Source organism: Carassius carassius, chromosome 34 (assembly GCF_963082965.1).
Source record: "Carassius carassius chromosome 34, fCarCar2.1, whole genome shotgun sequence".
Classification (NCBI taxonomy): domain Eukaryota; kingdom Metazoa; phylum Chordata; class Actinopteri; order Cypriniformes; family Cyprinidae; genus Carassius; species Carassius carassius.
Window position 1 is genome coordinate 10,790,793 of NC_081788.1, and position 26,933 is coordinate 10,817,725.

The 26,933-nt window shown below is 37.6% G+C and overlaps 4 protein-coding genes across 9 annotated transcripts in view; 2 read left to right on the plus strand and 2 right to left on the minus strand.

Annotated features, from left to right (window-relative positions):
- Nucleotides 1-3,080: 3,080 nt before the first annotated feature.
- On the plus strand, nt 3,081-12,081 carry LOC132115470 (E3 ubiquitin-protein ligase RNF10-like). 2 transcript variants are annotated; one of them, XM_059523962.1, is made up of 17 exons: nt 3,081-3,605; nt 5,088-5,278; nt 5,822-6,027; nt 6,167-6,257; nt 6,345-6,529; nt 6,701-6,837; nt 6,920-7,077; nt 8,067-8,195; nt 8,581-8,779; nt 8,904-9,037; nt 9,324-9,441; nt 9,544-9,645; nt 9,803-9,937; nt 10,010-10,089; nt 10,280-10,337; nt 10,499-10,666; nt 10,809-12,081. In XM_059523962.1, the coding sequence occupies exons 1-17, from the start codon at nt 3,464-3,466 to the stop codon at nt 10,880-10,882; spliced, it is 2,307 nt and encodes a 768-aa protein (XP_059379945.1). In that variant the 5' UTR covers nt 3,081-3,463; the 3' UTR covers nt 10,883-12,081. The 2 variants fall into 2 exon arrangements, with proteins under 2 accessions (XP_059379945.1, XP_059379946.1); XM_059523963.1 differs by having other exon boundaries at nt 10,502-10,666.
- An 881-nt stretch (nt 12,082-12,962) lies between these two features.
- zgc:152830 (uncharacterized protein LOC767682 homolog) lies at nt 12,963-18,546 on the minus strand. The gene is made up of 16 exons (XM_059523964.1): nt 18,418-18,546; nt 17,635-17,676; nt 16,576-16,666; nt 16,338-16,486; nt 16,047-16,155; nt 15,209-15,330; nt 14,978-15,077; nt 14,821-14,896; nt 14,546-14,631; nt 14,362-14,466; nt 14,207-14,282; nt 13,999-14,117; nt 13,726-13,809; nt 13,559-13,616; nt 13,310-13,491; nt 12,963-13,203 (listed from the first exon to the last, which is right to left on the minus strand). Exons 1-16 carry the CDS (start codon nt 18,426-18,428, stop codon nt 13,075-13,077), a joined length of 1,539 nt encoding a protein of 512 aa, XP_059379947.1. The 5' UTR covers nt 18,429-18,546; the 3' UTR covers nt 12,963-13,074.
- Nucleotides 18,547-19,043: 497 nt separating this feature from the next.
- Nucleotides 19,044-23,699, plus strand: LOC132115474 (fumarylacetoacetate hydrolase domain-containing protein 2-like). 4 transcript variants are annotated; one of them, XM_059523967.1, is made up of 8 exons: nt 19,044-19,136; nt 20,317-20,579; nt 21,328-21,544; nt 21,778-21,837; nt 22,221-22,383; nt 22,467-22,575; nt 22,667-22,754; nt 23,513-23,699. In XM_059523967.1, exons 1-8 carry the CDS (start codon nt 19,086-19,088, stop codon nt 23,573-23,575), a joined length of 1,014 nt encoding a protein of 337 aa, XP_059379950.1. In that variant the 5' UTR covers nt 19,044-19,085; the 3' UTR covers nt 23,576-23,699. The 4 variants fall into 4 exon arrangements, with proteins under 4 accessions (XP_059379950.1, XP_059379953.1, XP_059379951.1 ...); XM_059523970.1 differs by having other exon boundaries at nt 19,120-19,136; nt 20,378-20,579; XM_059523968.1 differs by lacking the exon at nt 19,044-19,136 and adding an exon at nt 19,143-19,308.
- A 1,916-nt stretch (nt 23,700-25,615) lies between these two features.
- gpat2 (glycerol-3-phosphate acyltransferase 2, mitochondrial) overlaps nt 25,616-26,933 on the minus strand; it is a 50,992-nt gene continuing 49,674 nt past the window's right edge. For both annotated transcript variants that reach the window (XM_059523971.1, XM_059523972.1), the window contains exons 21-22: nt 26,605-26,660; nt 25,616-26,436 (exon numbers count right to left, since the gene is read on the minus strand). In XM_059523971.1, the coding sequence (XP_059379954.1) occupies nt 26,320-26,436; nt 26,605-26,660 (173 nt within the window). In that variant the 3' untranslated portion in view covers nt 25,616-26,319. The remainder of the gene's footprint in view (nt 26,437-26,604; nt 26,661-26,933) is intronic.

Here is a 26,933-nt window from a genome sequence, read left to right on the forward strand (position 1 = left end):
GTTCTGAGTCCCAGCCTCTTAGAGCCCATTGTAGTTTCTGAAGTGGCTTACAGTTGTCTTCTTGTTCATCCAGGTGATGGTTATGCACCCTGCCTTTGTGCATTATGTGCACTCTACTTTATATGAGTTATGTATAAAGATCTGTTTTGCATGTTAAATATAAAGTTCCTTGATATTTAAAATATGTCTTCATTGCTCTGTTGTCCCTGAACAGTTGCTTTGGTCTTCGTCTAACACCCACTTGCTCCATCTGCTGCTGAGCCGAATAACAGCAGATGCTCCACTGTAGTTCCCGGATCTGCAATGTTGACCATTCTGCAAATTTTACTAATTGTAAAGCAAACTGGAGGAAATTTGTCTGTCGTAATATTATATGTGGTATTTTTAGACACACTGAATATGGTCTGGAAGGTGAATATTAAATTATTATTAATTATAAAATAATGATGATAATAATAATAATGTGAATGTGTGGGATTTAAAAAATATATATTTATTTTCAGTTGAAATATTCACAGCTTAACTACAAATCATGTTGAATTTCCTTTTTTAACTCAATAATTTATTTCGCCCAAATGTTGTGCTGATAAAATGTTGTTAAATGTGCTACATCGTTAAAAAAAGAAATGTCATTGTTTAAATATGGAGTACAATAAAAGATACTTTATTTATTATTTCACAGGAAGAAAAGGTAATAATAATAATAATAAAACTATTCATAACTACATTTCAAGAAAAATATTATTTGTTTTAGTAAATGATTTATTACTGTTATTTTTCTATAATTACATTTATTTATTTACTTTAAATTTCTGCAGCTTCGGTCCTCAACATTTATTAACAATTATTAATAGGAAAAGCTCAAAATATTCACTTTCAAAATTAAATGGACAGCATTTTATATAGCGCTTTCAACAGACCACATGGCCATCCAAAGCGTTCCAAAACACGTTCACACACCGACTGCGGTGTCAGCCATTCAAGGCGCCATCCAGCTCGTCGGGAGCAGCTGGGGTTAGGTGTCTTGCTCAAGGACACCTCGACACTTGGTCAGGTGGAGCCGGGGATTGAACCACCAACTTTCCGGTTTGTAGACAACCAACATGAACCAATGAGCCACTGCCACCAAAATTAATAAATGGATGTGAGCATACACCCATTATTAATAACTACTATATAATACGATAATAATACTGTGATTAATAATGCTGAATAACTCTATGATCTATAATATATTCATAAAAATATTTATATATAAAAAAATAAATATATATATATATATATATATGCGCACAATGCTCAATATGCTTCTCTTTTATTGTAGTGGTGTTCAGAAGTCCGGCTCTTTCAAAGTGAATATTGTGATACAAATAAAAATGGCTTATTAAAAAGTACATCCGTGATTTTGATGTCAAACCATCACCCTGCCCCCTTTGAACAAACTCCTGTAGTGAAATACCTAAACACCCACACTGAAGTGGACCTGAAACGCTGCAGGAGAAAACACTGTCGACTCATCTGGTCTGCCCTTTCCTTCATCAACTGCCTTGAGAACAGAGGCCAGAAGCTGCAGTGCATCCTCAGCTGCTCACATGTTGGAGGTAAGAGAGCTTCTGTCTAGTTCAGCCTCCATCTGACACCAGACTCCACATCATATGCTCTTACCGTCATCCATGCCCTTCCCTGATCTCTTCCACAGGAACGATAAGAACATGTCAGAAGTTTCTTGTAAAATATAATAGACAACGGCTCCACAGAACGCTGCTAGACTGCAGAACAGATGGTAAGTTCTCTGTTACATTACAGTCTATCCTAAAATATATACGGAAGCCCTTGGAGGCCATGCATTATTCTTTTTTCCTGATCTTGACTAAAATATTTTCTCTTCAGGGTGACATATTTTTTGTGTTCTCTACATAATGAAACAGTTGTTTTTTTTTTCTGCCTATTAGGATAATTTGCTGTAGACTAAAAACATGATGATTACAATACACAAATAAACTTCTGTTTTGCAATATATAAAGTAGTTACTGACATCAGATCACAAGTGTGCAATGACCAGCAGTTATCCAACAGAAATATTCCACTTGAAAAAAAAATAAAAATAAAGAAATAATAATTAATAAGATGTATCAAATAAGATTTAGAAAACAGAACAAAAAATGTATGGTTTTCCACAAAAGGAAACAGAAAAAAATATTATTAATATATTTTTTATATTATTCTTTATTTTTAAGTTTAAAAAATAAAACACTTAAAAATTAAGTTGTGATAATGAGAAAACAACTATTTTATGTTGACATCACAAGACAGGCATTCGTTATGTTAAGTTCATGTGAAAGTTAAATCAAGATCGCAAGAAAACTACTTTTTTGTCATGTTGAGATTAAGAGAAACATTGTTTTTTTTTTTGTTTTTTTTTTCTGATGAATCCTCTGTGTTCAACAGAAGAAAAAAAGAGTAAATAATAAATGGTACTGAATGCTCATTTATAATTTATGCTATTCTTTTAATCTGCAAAGTTTAGAACCACTGATAGAAGAGTCACTGTATACACAAGCTCTCTTCCTGTCCACAACACAGCCGAGAAATAGTTCTTGATCTTGAAGGCATCATAACCATGCAGTGATCAGGGAGATGTACTGATATTTTACGTTCTTTATAAAACTGACAGTAAAGGGTTAATTTAGAATCTAACATTTTGGATAAAACATTAATCACTAGTGTTTTTGTGTATTCTGGAGCATTTTGTGATTTGTAAAATGCAGTATATCATCCACATTACTGCTGTTGAACTCTGGCTATGTGCTGTGTAAGTCACGTGTTTGTATTTTCTCTGTACTGTTTAAAATATCTAATGCTGTCCCTTTTTGTTATGTGTCTAAACGTTTGTTTCAAGTAAACCAAATATCAACAACACTAGCAAAAATAGGACTATCTGTATATAAAAAAATATGCGAGTGTGAGATTACCATAGACTGTATGGAGATTACATCACGTCTCGCAGTCAAATGCACCAATCAGAATGACAGAACCCGCGCATGCGGACTTCGTATCCCTGCCAGGTTTATAACCCTCATCCGGGTGTTTACGCTTCCCGTTTGGCGACCCGTCGCCATAAGTCAGACGTTATTTAGCTGAACCAAAATTTGGGTTAAAACCCATTTTTCATCCGTTTTCCTCTTTTGGAAAGCGGTTAACGCCTTGTGGGGCGCAACACTTCCCACGCAAAAGAAAAACTACGCTTTCCAAGGGGCGAGGCCCCGCTTTTTGGGCACTTGTTTTTTTTTTGTGTTAGCACACAGCTTTTTTTAACGAGACATTTAGCTTGTGTCTCTGTTTTTCTCTCGTTTTGTTTGTGGTCAATATGTCGCCGTAATGGGGTCTCCGCGTTTGACAGAAATGAATAAGGGCCTTCGTCGCCTTACCTGCATTCACAACAGCCCGTTGTTCTCCCCGTTTCATGCTAGAGAGCTCGAAGGCTCTTTCCTCGGAGTTCGGTCTCAATATGGAGAAAAACCCAAACCTCAACAACAGCAGCTCGAAGATCCCGCCCCGCTCCAGCTCTACAGGCCCGACTCCTGCAGACTCTAAAACCAAAACAGGTAAACCAGCGTCTCTCTCTCTCTCTCTCTCTCTCTCTCTCTCTCTCTCTCTCTCTCTCTCTCTCTCTCTCTCTCTCATACACACACACACGCTTGTCATGGTCAGCTCTGAGGGGAAAGTGTGCGTGTTTCGGGGTCACGGAACGGTTTCGTTTGTGCTTGTCGAGATGACGTAGCCATGGCCAGCGATAGGACTGATCTTTGTATAATTAATAGAGAAATAAAAATAAAACTTTTGTTAAGGGTCAGTGTTTTATCTGAAATGATTTAAGGATGTCTGTTGGGATTTTTTGTGTTCATTGGCTTATCAAATAAATCAAATCCATAATAAACTAATTGACCTGTTATAAAATGTTAATTATGTTGTAAATAAACTTATTGAATTACACACACTATTTAAAATATGTAAAGTGAATTCATTTTATATTTGTGCATTAGATATATTTATTAAACTTGCAGCCTTTCGTGGAATTTATAAACTCTTTAAACTGCTGTATTTTTGTGTGCTTGGTTTTTATTTTGTATTTATGTAACACTTTTTATTGGCTTTGCCATGAAAATAGCCTAAGCTGATGACCTTGCAAAAAAACAAATTGCCTTTTTATTTTGTGATCCTTGTATTAAAAAAAGTATTCAGAAATACTCATAATTTGTTGATGAATCTGGTAAATTAATACTTTTTTTTCTAACTTGGTCAATCTGGGTTTACACCATGTTTATGTAATTTTATTCTGGTGTCAGTCTCTCTCCGTGCATATCCACCCAATATAAACTCATTTTCTGATAACACAAACATTAGGTAGGTGTACAGTTAAACCAATATTAAAAATACATTTCCCTAAATGAGCCTAAAACAAATGTAATTCCTTTGATATTCTTGATCTACCCAAGGGGGGGATTCATATTTGATCTTAGTGGCAGATCAGATGCATGAGGATCATGGTCAGGATCTATTCTTGTCGTCAGCCTGCCATGTGACAGGAGAAACTCTTCAGTGGAGTATTGCCCTCTAGCTTTTGAATGGACCTAGAAAAGCCTCCAGCATATCCAAATCCAATCACTGTAGATAACTAAAACAGTGAGTGTTGTCTGTACTTTAGTTTTGGTAATGTTTTAATGTGGGTTGTGGACGGCGGTTTCTGCTGCCGGATGATAAGCTGTGTGTGTTTACACCCCTGTGCTCTTATCATGTGGTCCTCTATAAAAACACTTTAAGTGCAGCGCATGACTAGATTGATTAGCTAAGGCTGAGCAAATGTTGTCAAAAATAATGAAAAGCAAACTGGGGGTTTATTCCCAAAAGCGACGTAGATCTCATTTCAGCTTGCTGAGGGAAAAAAACACTAAGTTGTCAATATTGCAATGGAAAAAATGTTTTTTTTTTTAAGTTGCAGGGACACCCTGTTATCAAGTGAAAGGTTGTGCTTGGTTAACATCTTGATGTATTTTGAAATTTCTCCTTTATTTGCTCTGCTTTTTTAGATGGAAAGAATAATGGGGGCTCAAAGCGTTATAGCCGCAAGCGTGAGCCCACTTTGGCCAAGGCTGAGAGCTTTCCGGGCCCACGCCGCTCCCAGCCACATAAAAGCAAGAATTTTGACAAGAGACCCCCTCAGAGAGGTGGCGGAGGGGGGAGACAGTATGGACTGGCTGGTGGTGGAAGAAGAGAAGAGGTGTGTTTAAATTAGCCTTTGGGTTATGATTTATTTGTACTTTCATGAAGGGCTGTTGTTATGCTTCCTTATTGCATGTTAATGTGAAGATAGCAGAAAATGAGACTGAGTTTTTCCACCCTGCCCAACCTGTTTGAACCAGAGTTGGTACTTTTGGCTATGTCACGCATGACCTTTCCAATGTGATTATGTAATGTATGCTTGAAGTCGTAGACATGCAGGTGCAAGATAAGCATTTGTGGTTATAAATTTTAATTGTATTTTTTAGAAAAATGACGATTGTTTAGCTAGATTAGATCCTTATTCCTCAGCTGGGATCATATAGAGACAATTGAAGCTGTAGTTCGGACTTTGGACAACCCACTGGGTCCCGGTGAAGTCCATTATATGTAGAAAAAAGCTGTAATGTTTTCCTCAAAAACCAAAAACATTTCTTTAGGACTGAAGATAATGAACATCTTAAATGACATGGGTGCAAATAAAATTCAGAAAATTTAAATTCTGGAGTGAACCTATTCTTTAACTGTTGGATTCTCTCATTAGGTAGCAGAGAACCGCCGGGCAGAGTTTAGCCCGGCTCAGTTTTCTGGACCCAAAAAGATAAGTCTGAACCACCTGCTCAACTTCACGTTTGAGCCACGAGGAGGCCACTTTGGCTTCGGAGGTGATGGCCACTCCTGCTGGGGTCGCCGCAACAAGTGGGGTCACAAACACAAGCCCTTCAACAAGGAGCTTTTCCTGCAGGCTAAGTGAGCACCGCAGAATATGTTGCAAACTTTTATATGAATTGATATTAAATCACATGCTACCATAGTCTGTGTACTGCACTGTTATGGTAAGCTGATAAAAATGCCAAGCTGATGAGTGTATCTTCTATTTGTCCACCAGTTGTCAGTTTGTGGTAATTGATGATCAGGACTATCAAGCCCACTTCACTGATCCGGACACTTTGGTGGACTGGGACTGTGTGCAACAAGTGGTCAGTTCAGACTTCACACTTCCTTGTGCATCCTGTCAGTGCCTTTCCTACAAATCTTTTTACAATTAATTGTCTTGTTCCACCCAGCGCATCTACAGTCACGAGGTGCCGTCTTGTCCGATCTGCCTGTATCCCCCTGTGGCAGCCCACATCACGCGCTGCGGCCACATCTACTGTTGGCCATGCATGCTGCACTACCTCTCTCTGAGCGAGAAGAGTTGGTCCAAGTGCCCCATCTGCTATGAGGCTGTGCACAGCGCTGATCTCAAGAGGTTTGTACAGAATACACCTGTTAATATTTCTTGTTTGGTTTTTAAACTGTGAACTTCATGTTGTAGAATCTGCAATTTTATTTAAATTATCCTCTGGTATATAGAAGTGCCATCATTTAGTCAATATATCCAGTTTGTTCACTGTTGTCACTGAAACCGGTTAACTTGCAGTGTGGTAGCCATGGAGACGCGTCAGTACGTGACTGGTAACGTCATCACTATGCGTCTTATGCGGAGAGAGAAAGGATCGCTGTTGGCTCTTCCCAGCTGTCAGTGGGTGAAGGTGGAAGAGCCCATTCATTTTGGAGGTGAGACATTCTGCTGGTGGAGAGAGACTTGTGGTGTTCACTTGAGTATGTCTTATTTGACATTTTCCTCTCTTTGTTGCAGATGTGCATTTGCGTGCATACTCCAAGCTGCTGCTGGCGTCTCAGGAGCAGGTTTTGGGTTTGCTGGCTGAAGAGCGGGTGGCTCTCCAAACCCAGCTCAGCCAAGAGAAAGATGACCCACAGTCCTGCTTCATACAGAGCGCCTTACTGCAGCTGCAGGTACACACGCATTCATGCTGGCGTATGACTGTTGGGGTGGACCAGCTGTTTTGGCCCTTTTTCCAAGTTACAAACCACTCAAACTTAAAACTAATGAAACAAGTCATGCTACTGTTTTAAAGAAGTCGTTTGTATAGGTTGCTCAAAAAGTAATGTTAACAATAAAGGCATTTAAGAAGCCAAAAACTATACACTGAATTGTGTAACTCATTTTTCTGTAATTTAATACCAAACTTGAATGTTTACATGCAGTTATCTTAAACATTCTCTGATTCATAAATAGTTTTTATAAAAACTGAAAACATACAATGACGTTAAAAAAAAGGAAAAGTTACATAACTTTGTTAAAAAGAAAAGTTAACTTTCTCATAAATAGGTAAACTGCATTAAAGCTATTTCAATGAATATTGTATTTTCTAACGTAAGTTAATGTAGTTTATTGTATAATGTCCTTTATACACACAATGAGAATTTTGGTTCACAGCTTGAACAACTACCGTATTTTCCGGACTATAAGTCGCACTTTTTTTCATAGTTTGGCTGGTCCTGCGACTTATAGTCAGGTGCGACTTTTTTATCAAAATTAATTTGACATGAAACGAGAGAAATGAACCAAGAGAAAGCATTACCGTCTCCAGCCGCGAGAGGGCGCTCTATGCTGCTCAGTGCTCCTTTAGTCTACACTGAAGACATAGAGCGCCCTCTCGCGGCTGTAGATGGTAATGCTTTCTCTTGGTTCTTGGTTCTAAATGAATGCGACTTATAGTCCAGTGCGACTTATATATGTTTTTTTCCTCATCGTGACATATTTTTGGACTGATGCGACTTATACTCAGGTGCAACTTATAGTACGAAAAATATGGTAACTTTAATGATTTATATATTTTCTGCTTCATAAAAAGTATATATTTTTTACTTTAGTTATTTTCTCCTGAGCACTGCACACAAACACATAAACTTATATTTAATCTCTGCTTCTGAATGAACAGGAGCGAGAGGAGGGTCTTTTGAAGGGAGGCTGTAAAAATGGTGGATTTGTTGATGGGGCAGACTTGAGGAAACTGTCTCTATCTGGACACTCCTCTCCAGAGGTGGTCAATAACCTCCCAAACTCAAAGGTCAGTAGAGACTGTGCTGCTTTCAAGTGTGAAGTTGAATACATTTTCATTCGTTGTTTTTACTCATAAGAAAATGTTTTGGTCTAGTGCTGTGTTGCAAGTTTATGGTAGTGACATAATCAGTGTGATCTTGTGATCTGTTCACCTGATTGAGTAAAAACATTCAAAGAATTATTCTACTGCAATCAACATGGAATTTCACTCTCCTGAAACTCACATTTACTGCAAAGCGTTACATTTGAAAGCTCCCCTTTTTTAATTTTAGAATGCTTATACTTTCCTGTGGAGTTAAAACATTGTAACTTTTGTGTATGTTTTTTAAAATTCAGTAGAATTTCAAGTTCTGGTCTCATTGGATGATATTTTATCCTGTGTTCTACCACAGCCCATCCTGAAGTATGCTTCAGCGTTTGATGATGAGCTTCAGGAGGCTCATGAGGAGCCCGTGGAAGAGAGTGTTGCTCAGAGTGTTCCTGAAGTGGCCGAAGAGATGCCTGAAAGAGCTGTGGAGGACAAACCTGTAGAAGAGACACCTCAGACCAGCCAGGCCGCTCATCATGGCCCATATTACTACTTCTATCAAGGTGGGTTTGTGTGTGTGTGTGTGTTATTGATTTTTAAAGCTACTAAATTATTTTTTTTGCATGTAAGCAATGAAAATGGAGACTAAATGTGATGTTTCCCCCTTTTTTTGTTTTGTTTTTGTAGCTGAGGATGGTCAGCAGATGTTTCTGCACCCTGTGAACGTGCGCTGTCTGCTGAGAGAGTACGGGAGCCTGGAGAACAGCCCTCACACGATCACGGCTAACGTAGTGGAGATTGATGGACAGACTGTCACTGAGGTACACATCTCTTATTCTCACACAATCATGTTACAAGAGTGGTGGTAGCTGTTGTGAGAATGCGATACTAGTTTACTGCTTACTAAAAACTTTATACTAGAGTAAAAGAGCAGTGTGGTGTGGTGCTATCATGCCTAGTGTTTGAAGTCCTAGCACCACTGAAGCATGACCCATAAATGTATTTTTGACTGGGGTACAGTTATATCATGCTTACAGACTCAAGTCTTGAACTGATTCAGTAATGTGTACCATTAAGAAACTGATGGACAGATTCCTTAACTTTTAGGAAATTCGCCGTCGGCATCGTTACCTCTCTCACCTGCCCCTCACCTGTGAGTTCAGCCTGTGTGAGCTCAACCTTCAGCCTCCCGTTCTCTCAAAAGAGACCCTGGACAGCTTCGCAGGTACGTGCACTTAAACCCATATATATATATATTGATACACACATTTTTTGCTGGTAAATGGTTCAGTCCTACAAAAACAATATATTTTTCTCTTTCTGGCAGATGACTTGGAGAAACGGAAGCGCTTGAGGCAGAAGAAAGCAAGGGATGAAAAGAGAAGGGAGAAGAGGATTGAAATGGAGGAAAACAGGAAACATGGCAGATGTGAGAATTTAATTCTTCACTGCATGTGTTTTTGAGAAAACATGGTTCACGTTTTTATGAAACTAGACCATGTTTGATTGTAGAACATTCAGCTCATATCAAGGTGTGATATATTTGATTGGTTTGGTTATTGAATTTATTTTTGTGCATTCTTCAGATCCAGAGGTGCACATTGGGCTTGAGAACTTCCAGCATTTTCCAGCTTTTGGATCTCCTCCTCAGAGCGACTCACAGCTGCAGCTCCCAGAGCTCCTGCTGGGACCCCCGTCTCCTCTAAGCAGTCCTTCATCAGGTAGCACTCACTCTCTCTTGCAGTGGCCTTCAGTGGTTAGTCTTCTGTGCTTATGACCTGTTTTTATTTCAGATGGAGTGATGTTTCCTAATCTGATTGAGCACAGTGTAGCCAGTGTGGAAGAAGATTCTCACTGCATGTCCTTCGCTCAGGTTTGCCTGTCATTTCACTCAGTCTGCCTAAAGTACTCTTTCATGTTTAGAACAACAAAATAGGCAATTTTATAGCCTTCATGTGGTGGGAAAATCCTAACTAAAATGAAATCGAAACTTAATTTAAATAGAGTATCAAAAACAATGGCATGTTGAGAATTGTCTAAATGTACCATATTAATGTGTGCAGATGCTGAAAGATGGGAAGGCCCGTGGGGATGGTGGGCCTAAAACCACCCCAAAGAAAGGTGAGGGTCCTGTCCTCACTTGGCTTGGCTGTTTGAAATGAACTTTTGTTGTTGGCTCACAGGCTACACTAACTCCCAATAGCATAGTTTTGTAATCATTTTTAGTGGGTTGTAGTGACTTTATTAGAACCTTTAATATTAGTAGTAATTTTTATCCACAGCAGACATGTTCCTGGCCCCTCCTCTGGCAGACAGTGATGGAGAGAGTGATGGCTCTGATCGGGTCCCAGTACCCAGTTTCCAAAACTCCTTCAGTCAGGCTTTCGAGCAGGCTTTGTCCCAGCTGGACCATGGAAATCAAACTCCAGCACAGGCTTTACCCATCCCTGGTGAAAACAATTATTCACTTAAATTCACCCAAAATTGCTAATTGTTATCATTTACTCACAATCAAGTTGTTCCAGTTGAACTCTTTAACTACCTTTATTAAGTTTGGGACCCTGTGTGACCTTTCTTCTCTCTACTTTATAGATGAGAAAGGGGGGAAGAAGAAGAAGAAAAAGCAGAAGCTTCTGTTCAGCACCTCTATGGTTCACACAAAGTAAACACTGAAGTCCACCCTTCCACTCCTGTTTCTACCTTCTGCCTTATTCCTTCCATATGCTTAGGCTTCATTATGACCCTCAAAAGCTTTTTTTTTTTTTAATATGCCCCTGTTGAATGAGACCCTCTCCAGACATTCAGTGACCTGCAGGAAGTTCAGTAGCTGCAGTGATTGTACACTCGTCCTGTGTTTCTTACAGAAGGGCCATATGTGGAAATTGAAAAGCTCTAGATCAGGAATATTTCACATGGTGCTGTAGCTCATAGCTGCTATTTCAATATTGTCCAGAATGAGAGTGGGGAAGAATGACATGGTTGTTGGTTATGGGTTGCAGTTATTTATTTTGGGGGGGTCCTGAGGAAGCAGTCAGCCAGCTGCAGAAACGTCCTGTCCCTCCCATCATATCTGTGACACCTTTGTCCTTCAACCATGGTGCTTTGAGTCTGGGATATTAAATTTAGCGATGCTAACAGCCAAAATAACACAAAGTGAAGAACCAGTGGTGATGATTTTGAGCATTTGAGTTCTTCTTCCTGTCAGTCACATGCACACAAACTATTCTGATTGTAACACTTTCTTGCCTGTTTACAAGCCTCCACACATTTTCTTCCTGTTTATTAACAAGCTCTGAGCTCTTGGTGTGAACTTCAGTCTGTATTTAACTCTTACCAGTTGTTATTATCTTTCCAGCCTGAGAACTGCCTTTCACAAACAGACAATTGAATAAGTAAAATAAAATAAAAAATTGTTCTGCTGGAATAGCTGAGAATTTAGTGAGTCTTTTAAAGCACTTGATTTTATTCGAACCTTCATTTATTAGCCAGGATTCAGAGCTGCTCACGTTCATTAGTGTTCAGATGTTAAAAGGCATCAAAGAGCAGCCGACTCTTCTATTTGCTACGTGTTCAGTGAAGAAAATATGTAAAGACCGAGAAAAGGCTTTATAAAATGTTGTAGAGGGTTTAATTTTTATCTCTCTTTTTTTTTTTCTGATGAAACCTGTGATACAGAACCTGCATATAGACTTAAGTTGAAATGAATAAAGGATTATGCACTGGCATTTGGTTTGTTTAGTTTAGAACTGATTTCATTTCACTTATTAAAAGACCTTTTTTTTCCAACATCTTTTAACAGAAATATTTTGGCTTTTCTGATTGTAATCTCAGATGGCTTTGCAATAAAATATTAATTACAGGTTTATATTGATTTGGGTGTTTTCATAAAGTTTGATCCTTGTGTGCAATTGTTTGGTTTATAATAGTAGCTTCTTGTTAAAAAAAAATATATATATAAATGCAATTGCCTTTAAAAGCTTTTATAGTTAGTCTTTGCATGTTCTGTGTGTGCATACGTACACATGAATGTTGTCAATTTAATCCAAATGTAAAAATGTAGTTTTTTTTTTAAACAAATGTAGACATTTAAACATTGTTAAAATTATTAAATGTAATTATTGTAATTCTGTAACTATTAAAGTTAAAATTGTATTTTTTTTCTAATATTGGTAATTTTAACTTTTAGCATTTAAAATGTAGTTTAAAGCAAAATAGTAATTGAATAAAGCATTTTAGAGGCACATTTTGAATAGAATGTTCTGCTCTTTGTCATTTTGTCAGGGAAGCATTACTATGGCATTTCATAAACTTTCACACATATTCTATTCAGAGACATTTATTCTCCTGGTCACACTGGACTGGATACAGAGGGCATCGTGCTCCTTTTTGTTAGCCAAAATGCTTTTGATTCCTGATTACACACAAAAAGTATACTATTACAAAATGGACAGTTGTACAGTATGCATTATTTTTTTCTCAGTAAAGCCAATAAAATCACAGATGTAAATTCATTGTCAGTCACTAGCTCAATTTCCCCACTTCTTCCATGTCAGTTCAACTCAGAAACTAGAAGGCTAAATGGTAAGAACAGAAATAAAACACTTTGGTTTGGTTCATTCGTAGAGAAAATGGCAGAGGTTTTTAAGGATGTGAAGAGATGCATTTATGGAGCATCAACATGATGAGAAAATGGACTGTTCAAGATGGGATAGAAGGAGCAGAGGTCATGGTTTGCCCCAGTCTTACATGAACACAAAACGTGTCGGACGGAGCAAATATGAAAGCCATTAATCGAGAAACGGCACTAGATGGAAATAACTGAAATAATGAAGGACCAGAAAAATAATTGGACGTCAATTTAAAGCTCCAGGTACTTTGCTGCCATGGCAATAATTGGGGCGCCTGTGGGGACACCAGGGAAGGGACCGCTGGATCCAGCAATGTCGATATGGGAGTAAGGCAGAGGTTTGTCCGAGTCCACTCCATGCTGTGGGACAAACATTTAGATGGTTAATGTTTATATTTGAGCAAAAATGTTACATCTTAAATCAACCCTGAACTGATAATACACCCATTTTTTTGTTTTTGTCTACCTTATCCAGTCCAGAAGCCATGATGAGGAAGGCGGCAGGCGCCTGGTGTCCCCGCGGCGTGGCGGACGAGGGCAGGTTATTAGACTGCAGGATCTCTTCATACTCAGACTTCCCTTTGTGGAACTCGTAATCCTCTCGACGAATGGTGGACACCTCAAACAGATCCCCCAGTATCTCTCCCGCTGCCACACAAACAGATTTCAGACAAATTAAGCTACTTTTATATTAGCAAAAACAAACGCTTCTTACCTTTCTGCCACTGCAGAGCGTTCCCTGAGCGTTGAGCAGCACCGTTATCCATTATGATCTACAGTGACACATGGAGAGTAATGATGGAAATGGTCACACTGATGTGTGATGCACATTGTTTTTCCTCAGTCTTTAGAAGGTATGTAGGAGTATGTTGAAGTACTCACGGAGTAATGAGGTCCCATGGCTCTGATAGCATGTCCTGTCAGAGTGGCGATAGTGAAGAGCTGAGGAGACACCTCCTGCAACGCCTAAAGAAGCACACAAGAGGTCCACACTGCTGTGAGCGTGTAAGATATGCATGAATAGCATGCAGCTGCATGAATAGGTGATCAGAAATCCAGTAGGAGATCAAGACAGGTGGAACTGGAGGAGGTGAAGGGTTTCGGAGGAACTCTACTGCACACTGCTTTAGAGTGTATGCTGAATTATGCAAGTACCTGCTCCTTCATCTCACAAAGCAAGTCCACCATCACCATTCTTCCTTCAGCATCAGTGTTTCCAACTCGGATTCTACGACCAGCACGAGACACAACCAACTCATCTGCTACATAACAATCTGCCAAAGGGTAAAATAAATAATAATAGATGACCCACATTTAGCAACAGACACCCAAACTGGTAAAACACGTACACAAATTTGCTTACCAGATCCGACACTGTTCCGCACCATTGCCATTGCACCCACAACCTTCAGGTGTTTGGGCTTTAGTTTGGCTAAGATCTTAAAAAACAAACATACATTGATATTAGACTCTAATATTCTCGTCAGTAATATGAGCAGGTGCATATGTGATCAGTACCTGGAAGAAGCCAGCAACAGCTGCAGATCCACATTTATCTCTGTGCATTCCAGCCATGATTCCTCCGGCCTTGATGTCGGCTCCACCGGTGTCATACGTGATGCCCTGCAACAACATACAACATTCATACATGCTGGAAACACTTCTATCCAGGGTGTCCGAATACAGTCAATCTAAACCTCACCTTGCCAACCACCATGAGGGTCTGCTTAATGGGTCCTTCCCCGCAGTACAGCAGCTTGATCACTCGGGCCTGGTGACGCGGCACAGCTGAAGCACAAACATGAGCCTTAACTGCACTTTATATAACACAACACAATAATAATAACCAGAACTGGAGTCTTGAACTCTCAAAAACACACAAAGGTGGTCATGGTTATTATTTATTTAAAATTTTGGATTAAATGGCAGCATTGAAAATAAGTTCAATGTTTGAAAAAAAACAACATTCAGTCTTACTGTTAGCACAGCGGTTGACTGCAGCCAAACAGGGATACTCCTTCTCCAGAGTTTTCAGATCACTCACTACTGTCACCTAAGACATGCAGATGAATAAAGCATGTCAGTTCATACCGAGATGAGACCGAGAGCTTTAAAAGCTCACATAAAGTCTCACCGTTACAGGACTATCCTTGAAAACCGCTTGCACATATTCAGCTGCGCGAGGGGCAGCCATTCGCTCCGGGTCAGAGCCCCCGATGTCACGATAGACAAGCCTATACCATTCACAAATGAGCTTTTTTATTTATTTTTGTACACATTGGATCCTTTGAGGTATCTGGTCAATCCAAAATCTTTGTCCATATGAAATGTTAAAAGAAATCACTGTTTCCACGCAGACTCGTACCTGCCGCTCTCCAGAGCAGTGGCCAACTCAGTGATGGCTTCTCCCTTCGTCCGGTCCTTCGCCCAGACGCCCAGCACGGTCACCTTGTTAGGGGACGACTTGTGCTCCCTCACCTCTAGAGGCTGAAGATATATAAATATATAAAGAAATATAACTAGATTACACTGACCGACAAGCAGAAAAGTTCAAAAATAGAGAAATAAAGAAGCAGAAATAAAAGTCACTAAAAGTCAAAAGCATTAGTCCCAGTGTTATTTTAGTAATATCTATATAGAATTATAGTATTAATTAATAAGTTGGCTTGGATGTTATTTTTATATTTTCAGCTTTTAATTTATTTCAAGTTTAATTTTGTTTTGCTTCTTAAAATGTGTGTATGTGTGTGACCATGGACTACAAAACCAATCTTAAGTCGCTGGCGTATATTTTTAGGAATATCCAAAAATACATTGTATGGGTCAAAACTATTGAATTTTCTTTTATACCAAAAATCATTACAATATTAAGAAAAGATCATGTCCCATTTTCCTACCGTAAATATATCAAAACTTAACTTTATGATTAGTAATATGTATTGCTAAGGACGATTTTCTCAATATTCCGTTTTTTTGCAGCCAACAAAATAACTAGAACTGAAAAAAAGCACTTAAGTACAATTTTAACAGTTTTAGTTAATTATATCAACACTGGTAAGATATATTTGAGGAAATAATTTTTTTTAGAATACTGATATTTTGATATGTAACCATTCTGATGATTGAATGAAATAAAGTGAAAGTATATATATATATATATATATATATATATATATATATATAAAATAAACAAAGTTTCTCACTGTGTAGAGAACATGCAGGGCTCCTAGAACAGCCGCCAAGGTGTTCTTAGCATAGCTGCTGTGTGGAGGACAAACCAGCAGAGGACGCTGCATGCCAGCTTTCAGAGCCCTATAACAAAACATATTCAGATCAACACCATAAAACCTCTAGACGTGTAAAAATTATTTTCAAAGAGAGATATGTGTCCTAGAGGAACATGATGCTAAGGGCCCACACAGAAAACACAGTGTTGTTTTGACAGGATGAACGTCGATCATTACACATCACACACATCATGTTTGCATAAGCACCTCTTAATGCCATTAGCAGCAGCATCACTGAACCTCCGAACATCATCATAGTCTCGATTCACTGGACCAGTGCACGCAAACACCACTCTGTTTCCAGGGAGACCAGGAACCTTGACCAGCACCACCTCTTCACCGATGCAGCAGTCCACCTGAATGTGACACGGGAACAGATGTGTGCAATAAAAAGATATGCATATAAACCACAGGGCTGATTAGTTGTTTGTGGAGCTGAACTGACTGCGCTGTAGTCCTGTAATGGTGCTTTCAAACACTCCAGCTCATCAGGGAGCTGCTCATGACTTTGGCATATTAAGATAATGCCATCAAAACTGCAAAAGAGAAGAATAATCCAAATGAACCTTCACAATATATAGAAATATAGAAACTGCAGAACAGCCGTTAAATAAATAAATTATAATTTATATATAGTTGTCTTTTTCTCTGGTATAAAACATTCTTAAAACCACATTGACAGAATTGTGAAGCAGAATTGTGAAAGATACTTTTTTCAGAACATATACCCAATGGTCAGTGTTTTTTTGTTGATAACTAAAACCTAAAATTAAAAGATAAAAAAATTGTTTTGTTAATCGAAATAAATCTGAAACATAATAAAATATAAATATGAAAATCTTAAACTAAATTTATTAAGAAAAAGATTTCTAAGATATAATTGTTACAAATTTAATGAACAGGCTAAATAGAAATATAAAATGAATAAAAATGTCAAAAGCAAATACCAAGATTGCTAAAACGTAACATTTTTAATGAAAGCTAAATATATAAAAATAAAAGCTAATAAAATATATATATATATTAGTAAACACTAAAACAGTGTATTTATAAAATAAAAAAATACTACTCAAAATATTAATAAACACTTAATAAAATTAATAAAACGTCATGGAAAAAATTTATAACTATGTTGATTTTATGCTGAAAAAAGGACTTGCCAGGGTGTGCATGTGGTTTTATGTAATTTTACTGACAAGTCAGGCCAAAAATACATATCTTAATGTGTAGTTCAGTTTACAGAGGGCTACACTTGAAACAATAAAGACAATAAACCCTACTTTTGACATCAGTTATCAGGAAGCGGTCTAAAGTCTAAAGTCTCTTGTGTTGTTGATTGTAACGCAGTCAGTTCAGAGAACAGCAGCGATGATGGATTCATTATAAATCACAGTTCCTCCGATGGTAATGTGATGCTGACAAGTGATCTATCATGCTCGTTCATGAGCACTCGTGCACAACCCTGTGTGTCCAAAAACACACATCAAGACAGAGATTTACTAACTTCTGGTCCTTGCAGTCAGCGGTGCACTGGAGAGGCTGGACACTGGATTGAAGAAAAAACACAGAGAAGATTAAAACCTTTACTGATGTAAATTCATTGCAACTGCTCTCAGTATTTCTGATAATGTTTGATTAATATTTGAGTGTCTTTTGACATGAGTAGTGGGGTCCAAAGGACCATGGATAAGTTTCTGTTGTGCAATTTCTGTTTAAAACTTCTTTTCTCCCCACATGTAGTGCTCACTGAAACATTTAGGAAGAATAAATCACTTGCAGCTTCAGCAACTACAGTTCCTCACTGCTGATATGACAAATTGAAATAACTTACTTCTCATATTTCAAATATTTATAACGTTGTCATCAGCAAAGAAACTGTTTTGCTGAAACTGCTATTTAATTATGCTCCATGAACTTAGGACTCTGACTGGGAGACTTAGCTTTAATAAAATGCATAATAATAATAATAATAATAATAATAATAATAAAATTGACTTCGGTACGGTTTCATTCTGCTTTTGTAAACGCCGAGAATTCATGAGACTGATCACATACGATTAATTCAAACGCAGCAAGAAACATTAAAAAGACAATCTCTAGTCTACAGAACAAGTTAACACATCTGTTTTAACAGTAATGCACGATCTAGCTTTTAGCAATAATCACTTCAAATGATTTCAGTTGAACAGATCCAGATGTGCAGTGACAGCGGAAAACTCAATTTACCTCCCGATATCAGCGGTAAAAAGTGATTTTAAACTTGAGCAGTTTTAAATAATCCTCTTACTTTACAGACATCTTCACGGCTCCTTCCCTCGCCTTGCAGAAGTGAAATCTTGATGTCAGCTGACAGATTTCTCTAAGACAAATCACATGACCACTGAAGAGATGTGGAAATGTAGCTTTTTAGAACTCTAATGGAATACAATGCACATAAATTGTGGAATAAATATATTAACTTTTTGTTTTAAATGTGCGATTTTTAATATGTATTTCAGTGTTTTAACTCACGCGCGCATTTCCTTAAATTACATCTTTGTCAACAAACATCCATTAAACTACAAAATAAAACCGGAAATCACAGTGACGTGAAGTCCGACTCATGTTTGAGAATCGGTTCTTTCGAACAATTCATTGCAAACCGGCTCAAAAAATGTTTTTGATTATTTTCGTACCACTGGACACATGTAGCACACACGACTGATTATTAAATTTTATTACAATCTAAGATAGTTTATTATATTCTCACGTGTCCCAGGTAACTTTAGAACCTTAAGAAGAATACATTTTTCATTAAGAGTAGATAATAATAAAATAAATGTTCATTGCCAGCTTATATACATATATATTTACAATGTTTTCTGAACACTCCATCAAGGACTTTGATCACAGTTGAATCCTCGTGAATTAGAGAACCTGTTCAACCGATCCAATGAAAAGATCCGACTCAAAAGAATGACTCTTCCACGAATCCGGACATCAAGAAGTCACGTGACAGAGACTACAGTGAGTGTGAGCAGCCTTGTGTCAAAGTACAAAGATTGTGTAATTTGAGTCTTTTACAGTACGATGTAATACGAGTATGCGAGTAACACATTAAACCTCAAACAGATCATTTTGCATCTTTTTTTGTTACTTGCATGATCAAACCTGCTGCTTTTTTGTGCACCAAGATCAGGTAGGACTGTCACACAGCATTACAAGAAACTGGAAGCAGGGGAAGTAACCTCTTATCTGCACTGCCTTGCATGTTATCTTATTTCTAACGATAAACGTTGTCTTAAGCAATCAGTAATTTGCTGCTGCTGAATTGTTGTTACATAATCAAAGATTTGGTCTACCTCGCTCCCTTAATCTGAAATAATGCTCTCTTCAGCGCACTGTGGAGTTATTCATCTATCACTTATTTATACATGGTATCAAACATACCTACTTGTGTTATATTAAGTCCAATGTCCAACTGTGAAGGCCCAGTGATTAACAGCTTTAAGTATGGTGTTTTATGCAAAACAGGGATGTTGATTTTTTGTGTATCAATATAATTTACAAACGTGCAGATTTGTTAAAGTGGCTCCATGTTGTGTGGCATTAAAAATAATTTTTATTTAAATCAAAATGCCATTGAAATAAATCATGTGTATTGATTAACACCCCTTGCATTTAATTTGTTATAATTTGCTTATATGTATTTCAGTGTTTATTATTTTGTAAGTTATATATATTCAATGTATGTTGCTTGGATTTAGTGCATTTGTTATCTGAAGAGGTTTAATTAAGGTTAAAAACTAGCTGTTCTGTGCATCACACCTTTAAAAAGATTTAGATTCAGCGTGCAGAGTTAAAATAACTTGCAAAATCATTCATTTGAATTCACTACAGACTTGCTAAACTCTATACAGATATTATAGATGTATTATCCATGTTATAGATTAGTGCTTCCACAATGTTTTAAATCAACATGCCAGATGTCACAACTCATGAATCATCTGTCTGATTTTCTTTCCCTTCAATATGACTTTGCTGTTATATATGTGCTTAAATATGATATTTGTGACTATTTGAAGGCGTGCCCTGTTCCTTGTTTCTCCTGTCATCTTCCACCTCTTGGTATGTCGGTCCATTTCTCCCTTTCACTTCTGTATGTCCCTTCTTCTGTCCGTCTCTCGTTCCCTCTGTTTTCTAATAGATGAGATTTCTGGGCATCTCTCAGCTCAGTTTGAGGAGACTCAATGCCATATTCTCTGCAGGCACCGTCAGAGGCACAGCAAGCTCAGCCGCTATGAGACTCGTCCAGTTCTGTCACAGAGGAGGCGAGGGGGGCGTCAGAGTCGGGCTGGAGCAGGCAGGAGGTCAGGGGGTCATTGACCTGAAAGCCTTCGACCCATCCATGCCGTCCACTATGAGAGAGTTCCTTGAAATGGGGGAAAAGGGAATGGAGTGTGCTAAGAGGTGTTAAGAGTACACACTGTAACACAAACTACACACACTCAGCAGAGAGAGCACTTACTGTAAAGTCACCCGCTCAATAATACACCAGTCATGTCTGGACATATTAATTCTAAAATGCAATTAATACATACAGTGCACCTCTTCATTGTTTTTTTTTTTTTTTTAATATAATTTATATTTAAATATATAAATGCTTTAAATTTATAAATGCATATTGATTTTATATTTTTATTGTGGGGGCATAAAGTAAAAAAAAAAGTCAGGGTGATACAATTGTTACTATTTCAAAATAAAGAAAGAAAATCATTAAAAATGTAATTCTTAAAAATATAATTAAGTAGTTTTGCATTAATCTTTTATAATGCTCCAGAAATCAATTTTGTGAAATATTATTTTCCTAATAATTATATTTATATATTATTATAATTATAAATTAAATATTATTTTCCTAATTTTTAATATTTACAAAAACATTCTGCAAAGTCATGTGGTGCAACCAACAGGCAGAAACATGCAAAGGGGATTTTTTTCTTAAAGTACTGCTGCAAGGTCGAGAAGACACTTAAATAACTGATAATTTAACTGATAACTGAGAAGCTCAGGTTGCACCATGTCATTTGGAACGACACCCCAAAAATCGAATATTTCTGAGAGAAAAAAATAGTTATTAGTTCATTATTCTCAAGAAATGTTTTACGTGTAGTGTCAAAGAAAACAGCATTTCTTCATCTTCATCTCTCGCTCTCAGGGCTTTGTCCAGCGGTCAGCATGTGGTGGCAAGGTCGGAGGTCAGGCTGCTCTCTCCAGTGACCGGCCCAGAGAAGGTGGTGTGTGTTGGTATGAATTATAAAGACCACTGCCTAGAGCAAAACGCCCCGATTCCTAAAGAGCCCATCATATTCAGCAAGTTCCCCTCCACCATCACTGGCCCTTATGATGACATCGTTCTCCCAGCGGAGAGTCAGGTGAGTTTCAAACCGACGGCCGGGGTCACTTTAAATCAACAGTGACACTCCATACCTTAGAGTAACTACAGGAGACTGACTGGTGGAATCTCAGCTGGAGCCTGTCACATGCAGATTTCTGTTCGACACGCAGAAGTGTCCAACTTCAAAATAAATGTATTTTATTCAAAATCGAATACTGAAAATGTAGCAAATACACTACTGTTATCACATTGTTGCGGCTCAATTTACAGGAAGTGGACTGGGAGGTGGAACTCGCCTTTGTGATTGGACGGAAAGGGAAGCATATTAAGGTAGTAAAAGGGTTATTTATATATCCATCTATTGACGTATGAATATGCAAATTAAAATGTATTAAAATGCAAATGTTCTGTTAATTGATTAAATTGAGAAGGCAAAAGGCCTTTTAGAACAATTGTAAAAACACTTGTTGGTTCACTATTTTTAACAGTGAAATCTTTACTGATTTTATAAAGGAAATTTAAGAATAACTTTTACATTGTTGGTACTGTAATATTTCACAAAATGAACATTTACTGGACTGAAGCAGCTTGATCCATTTACAGGGTTAAGTCAGTAAAGAGTTTAAGTCAGCGTTCTAGCAGCAGGGCATTTCTTGTTTCATTTCCACAATTGCTTCAACCTTTTTTGAAATAAATGTATCTGTTTATCTCAGGAAGAGGAGGCTCTTTCCTATGTTGCAGGTTTCACTGTAGCGAACGATGTGAGCGCTCGTGATTGGCAGATGAAGCGCAATGGAAAGCAGTGGTTGCTGGGAAAAACTTTTGACACATTTTGTCCACTGGGGCCAGCGCTGGTTACCACTTCAGCACTCAAAGGTACTTTAAGATAGATGTATTTGACAATTAATACTAGCACTATTTCTGGTCACAGATCAGATCAGTCCTACTTGTTCAAACAGATGTTCATAACCTGGGTGTCCGCTGTCTGGTGAATGGGACCATGGTTCAGGACAGTAACACCAATCAAATGATCTTTCAAACGGAGAAGCTCATTGCCTGGGTTTCACAGTAAGCGAGATCCCTTGAAAGCATCCTTGCTGAGTCAACATGAACATTTAATTTGTATACATTTGCTTCTCAAACTGGTGTTTTTCTGCAGGTTTGTGACACTTTGTCCCGGTGATGTGTTTCTGACTGGAACGCCTCCAGGTGTGGGGGTGTTCAGAAATCCACCTGTGTATCTAAAGGTGAGCTCTTCTAAAGGAAAATCAATGCATATTTCAACATGGCCGGCTTCGCGTCATAACCCACAATCAGTGCACCTGGCAGGCTGTTAACACCCGCTTACAGCCTTACCTGAACCCTTTGTTTTGATACGCAGATAAAGTCCGGCTGATTCCCTTCTGTTCAAACAGTCCTGAACGTGTGGCTGACACTGACACAATGAGAACAGCTGAAATGCACTACACACGAGCAGCTGTAATGCTCTTATTAATGTTGTCATGATGTCAGTTTGCCGTTTAAAAAGAAAAAAAGGCACATTTAACAGGCACTGGCTTCAGTTGGTTCAATAACTTTTTTTTTCCTTTTTCCTTCATTCTTCAGTCACAAACAGTGATGTTCATTCAGTGTGCAGCAGACGTGCCCAGGAGAAAAGCAGCGGTCACGCCACACGTCATTTACACCAAATATGAGCTTGTTAGAAAATAACTGACATTAATCCTGTGTGATTAGAAATGCAATTTACACAATAGCAAAGTGTTAGTTCTTTTAGAAGCGGTTACATTTTGACTCATATGATTGGCTGGAGAATGTAGCGTCACATTTAAATTGATCTGATCCACTGAGGTTTACAAGCAAACACATCCCTGGGTAAAGCATCTTTAAATTGTTTGAGAAGCTGTTAAAAACTTTCTCCAAAAACATTTAGTATTTCATTATATGACTGCTGTATTTACTGAAGGTCAGTATCCTGTAATGAAGTGATTTTAACACTGTGTTTCAGAGGGGAGATGTTGTGGAGTGTCAGATCGACGAGATCGGATCGATACAGAACACAGTCGTGTAACCGGAAGATCTACATGATTCAAGTGCCATTACTACATTTATAATTATTTCATATTGACATCATAAAACATGGATTAGTTTTTAACAGAAGGCAATAAACATTATGCTCTGGGCCACGTTTATAATGCAGCCTTTTATTCTTTTATTCTCTTATCCTCATTATCAGTGTGAAGTGAGTGTTAAACTGGGGTTTTCATGATCAGGTTTCCAGTAGAGGGCATTACTGTCCTGCGTACAGTAACCTTCATTATTTCTTGTCCGTGTTATCTATTCTCAGCTTGAGATAAATAGGCTTTTGAGTATTATGATGAAACAACTAGCAACAGATGTTTTCTACCATATCGTGACGTACATCAGTGTATAATGGCTCCATTGGAAGATCCACGGAACTTGGATCCATTGGACACTCATTGGATTTGGAGATGTGGGTGTTGCACTACCCCCCAAAAAAAATAATTATGTGAGCTTTCAGTCAAATGCAAGAAAAGAAGCAAAGCAAAAAACAAAGAAAAAAAGGGTTTAAGCAGAATAAATGATTGGAGAAGTCTGGTGTTTGTCACCAGAGAGAAGTCTTTTCATTTTTATGAAATAAATGAAAAATAAAAAATAAAATAATAATAATACATGGATAAATAGTTCACAATATAAGATGCATTCACAAAATAGATTTTAATGTAGGAATGAAAGTGATCTTTAAAGGAAAGTGTTAATCAAGTCAATCCCTGAGAGCTGCGGCCAACTGTTAATTATCAACCCATGTTGTTTCTTGTTAATCACCTTATTCTTTTCCCATCTCCTTAGCTGTTTGTGTGTGTGTGTGTGTGTGTATCCATCCAGTGGATGGATTGTCTGGGTGGCTCTAGGGAGCTTATTCAGCACTTCTGCACTAGAAGCAGCAGCCGTCCATTAGTCTTTGTGTTTTAGATGCACACGGTCAAGGCCACTCACTCATGTGTTGCTCAGAATTAAGATCCACAAGAACGATGGTTGTATGCAAATGCATTTACTCAGGAACTGTTCTCATGTTGCATGGATGGGTGTTTATGTGATTGTCAGATGATAAAGGGTATATAAAGAGCCCAAGTCATTTCCAGTGAGTGATAGTGCTGTACCCGTGTCTCTGAGTCTGTAGCATCCATCATCATTATTACCCATCAATACTCTTATTTGGTGAAAACCTTCCGAAACTTAACTGGACCACTGGAATCACTGATTCCTTAGACAGAGGAATTGTTTCGGATTGATCTGTTCAGACGTGTTTATTTACATTATGGAGTAAAAAAAATGTTCTTTTACTTTTCTGGCCATTTATCATAGCTAAATGTCAACACCATCATATCAAAAGTATTGCATACTCTAATGTCAAATATCTGTAATTATAAATCTTGCATCAAAACATAGTTATGAATTCAGACAACAGGACGGTTTTCAAAAGCTTATCTTTTAGCTCTGTCTATTGAATTTAGGAAACTGTCAGAAGAAAGTCTTGCAGTGTAAAAAAATGACCATCCTCTTCACATCAGTGGCAAGATATCTGAAAACTGACTCAAATTATCTAAAAATCCAAATCAATTTATTTGTAATTAAGCAGTTTTGATGGAGTTGACATTGGAGTTGACAAAAAAAAAACACCATTAATCTCACTTGAGCATGTGACGAACAACTAACAGCAGGAAATAAACTGCTAAAGAAAGATGCTGAATTTGACATTGCTTTTTAAATATCTTGGAGCTGATTAGATTTGTTTTTTCTTACAGCGCAGACAAAGTATTAACGTGGCTCTGAAACGTTGAAAATTACATGGATTTTTAATGAACATTTCCATCTATCAGGAGATGGCATATTTCTGTATTGTGATATATTTTTATGTGTATTACTTTGTTCTTTTTATTTTTTTTAAAGATTTCTTTAAAATACTTTCAAAGAAAATTAGACAATTTTAATATTGATTTAATATCGATTTTTTTATTTTATAATATATAATTTTTTCTGAATTTTATAATGTGCATTATGTATTGATGTTTTTTTTTTTTAGTAAAGAATTATTTCATTTACAGTGAATAATATGCAAGTGGTTATCTTAAAGTACAACTATGTTATTTTTAAAAGTAAAACTTGCTATTTTTAAAAGTACAAGTAAAAGTAAGAGCTGTTTTGTCCCATGTCTCAATCAGTGAACTGGTGCTTTGGCATTCAGTGTTTGTACTAAAGGAAGCAAAATATGTATAGGAAGGAAATGTATGGTAATTCATCTTAAAGGTTTAGGGAATGCTGAATGTTTGCATACTAATGAACATTCATATGCAGCTCTGTGTGGCTAAACTATAAATCAAACCATGACAGAAACACTGCAGCTGGGTCAATTATCAGAAATGTGTACTGAACCAAGCCCTTTACATATTCATTACAGGAAAACAACACAATCTATTGAAACTAAATGCAATTTATCTCCTCTTTATAAACAAAGAACTTTATCTAACCATCTGAATAGTCATTATCTAACAAATAACGTAACAAGTTCTGGGCCACTGATTACTGATGATGAGAATTTCAACAACAAAAACTAACAAAAAAGCGACCTCAGCATCACATATATTATAAAAAGTCAGTGTTCTAGGCAAAACAAACCAAACCAAACCCATTCATAATTAATGCTTTACACAACACTGAAGTACTGAATTTCAGAAGTGCTTACTGTTACCATTCCCAGCCGAGACCGACTTTTCTCTTTAAACTTTTTCTCTTTCAGTTGTAGATGAACTGTTTGAAAAACTGCAAGAGTTTGGCTTTGTGAGCGCACTGAGAGAAGAGAGGACTGACATCTAGATACACATCTCCTCTCTGCCTGTCCTCAGTCAACACCTAAAGCACAGGAACAGAGAAACGCTGTTTAGTCCCCAGAGGGAGGCCAAATTCACTTTCCTTTATTACAACACCTGCTACATGTGTTACACTTTACTGGCCTCAGTTTATCTGGCCTTGTGCTTTTATTTACAGCTTCTGTAGGGCTTCTTGTATAGAATCACTTACCCCAAGATCAATGAAGGTACGAAGCACCAATCTCGCCAAGTCAATAGATGAGCTCTCTACAGAAGATTCACACAAAGAGATGAAATATACAGCACTGGGGCGATCACATTACACCAGGACTTCTGTAAGTGTTATTTAATAACGCTGGAATACAATCTGACGTGGAGCAACTCTTATAAAACACCAAGGCTATAGTCTTCAGCAGAATAAGATTACCCAGCAACAGAGAAATCAAAATCCAGTGAAGCTCACTTGGCTCGATTCAGGTGTTGACATGAAGACTTTTCAGTCAGACTGAGCCATCAATCAAATTAATAATGGATTCATTA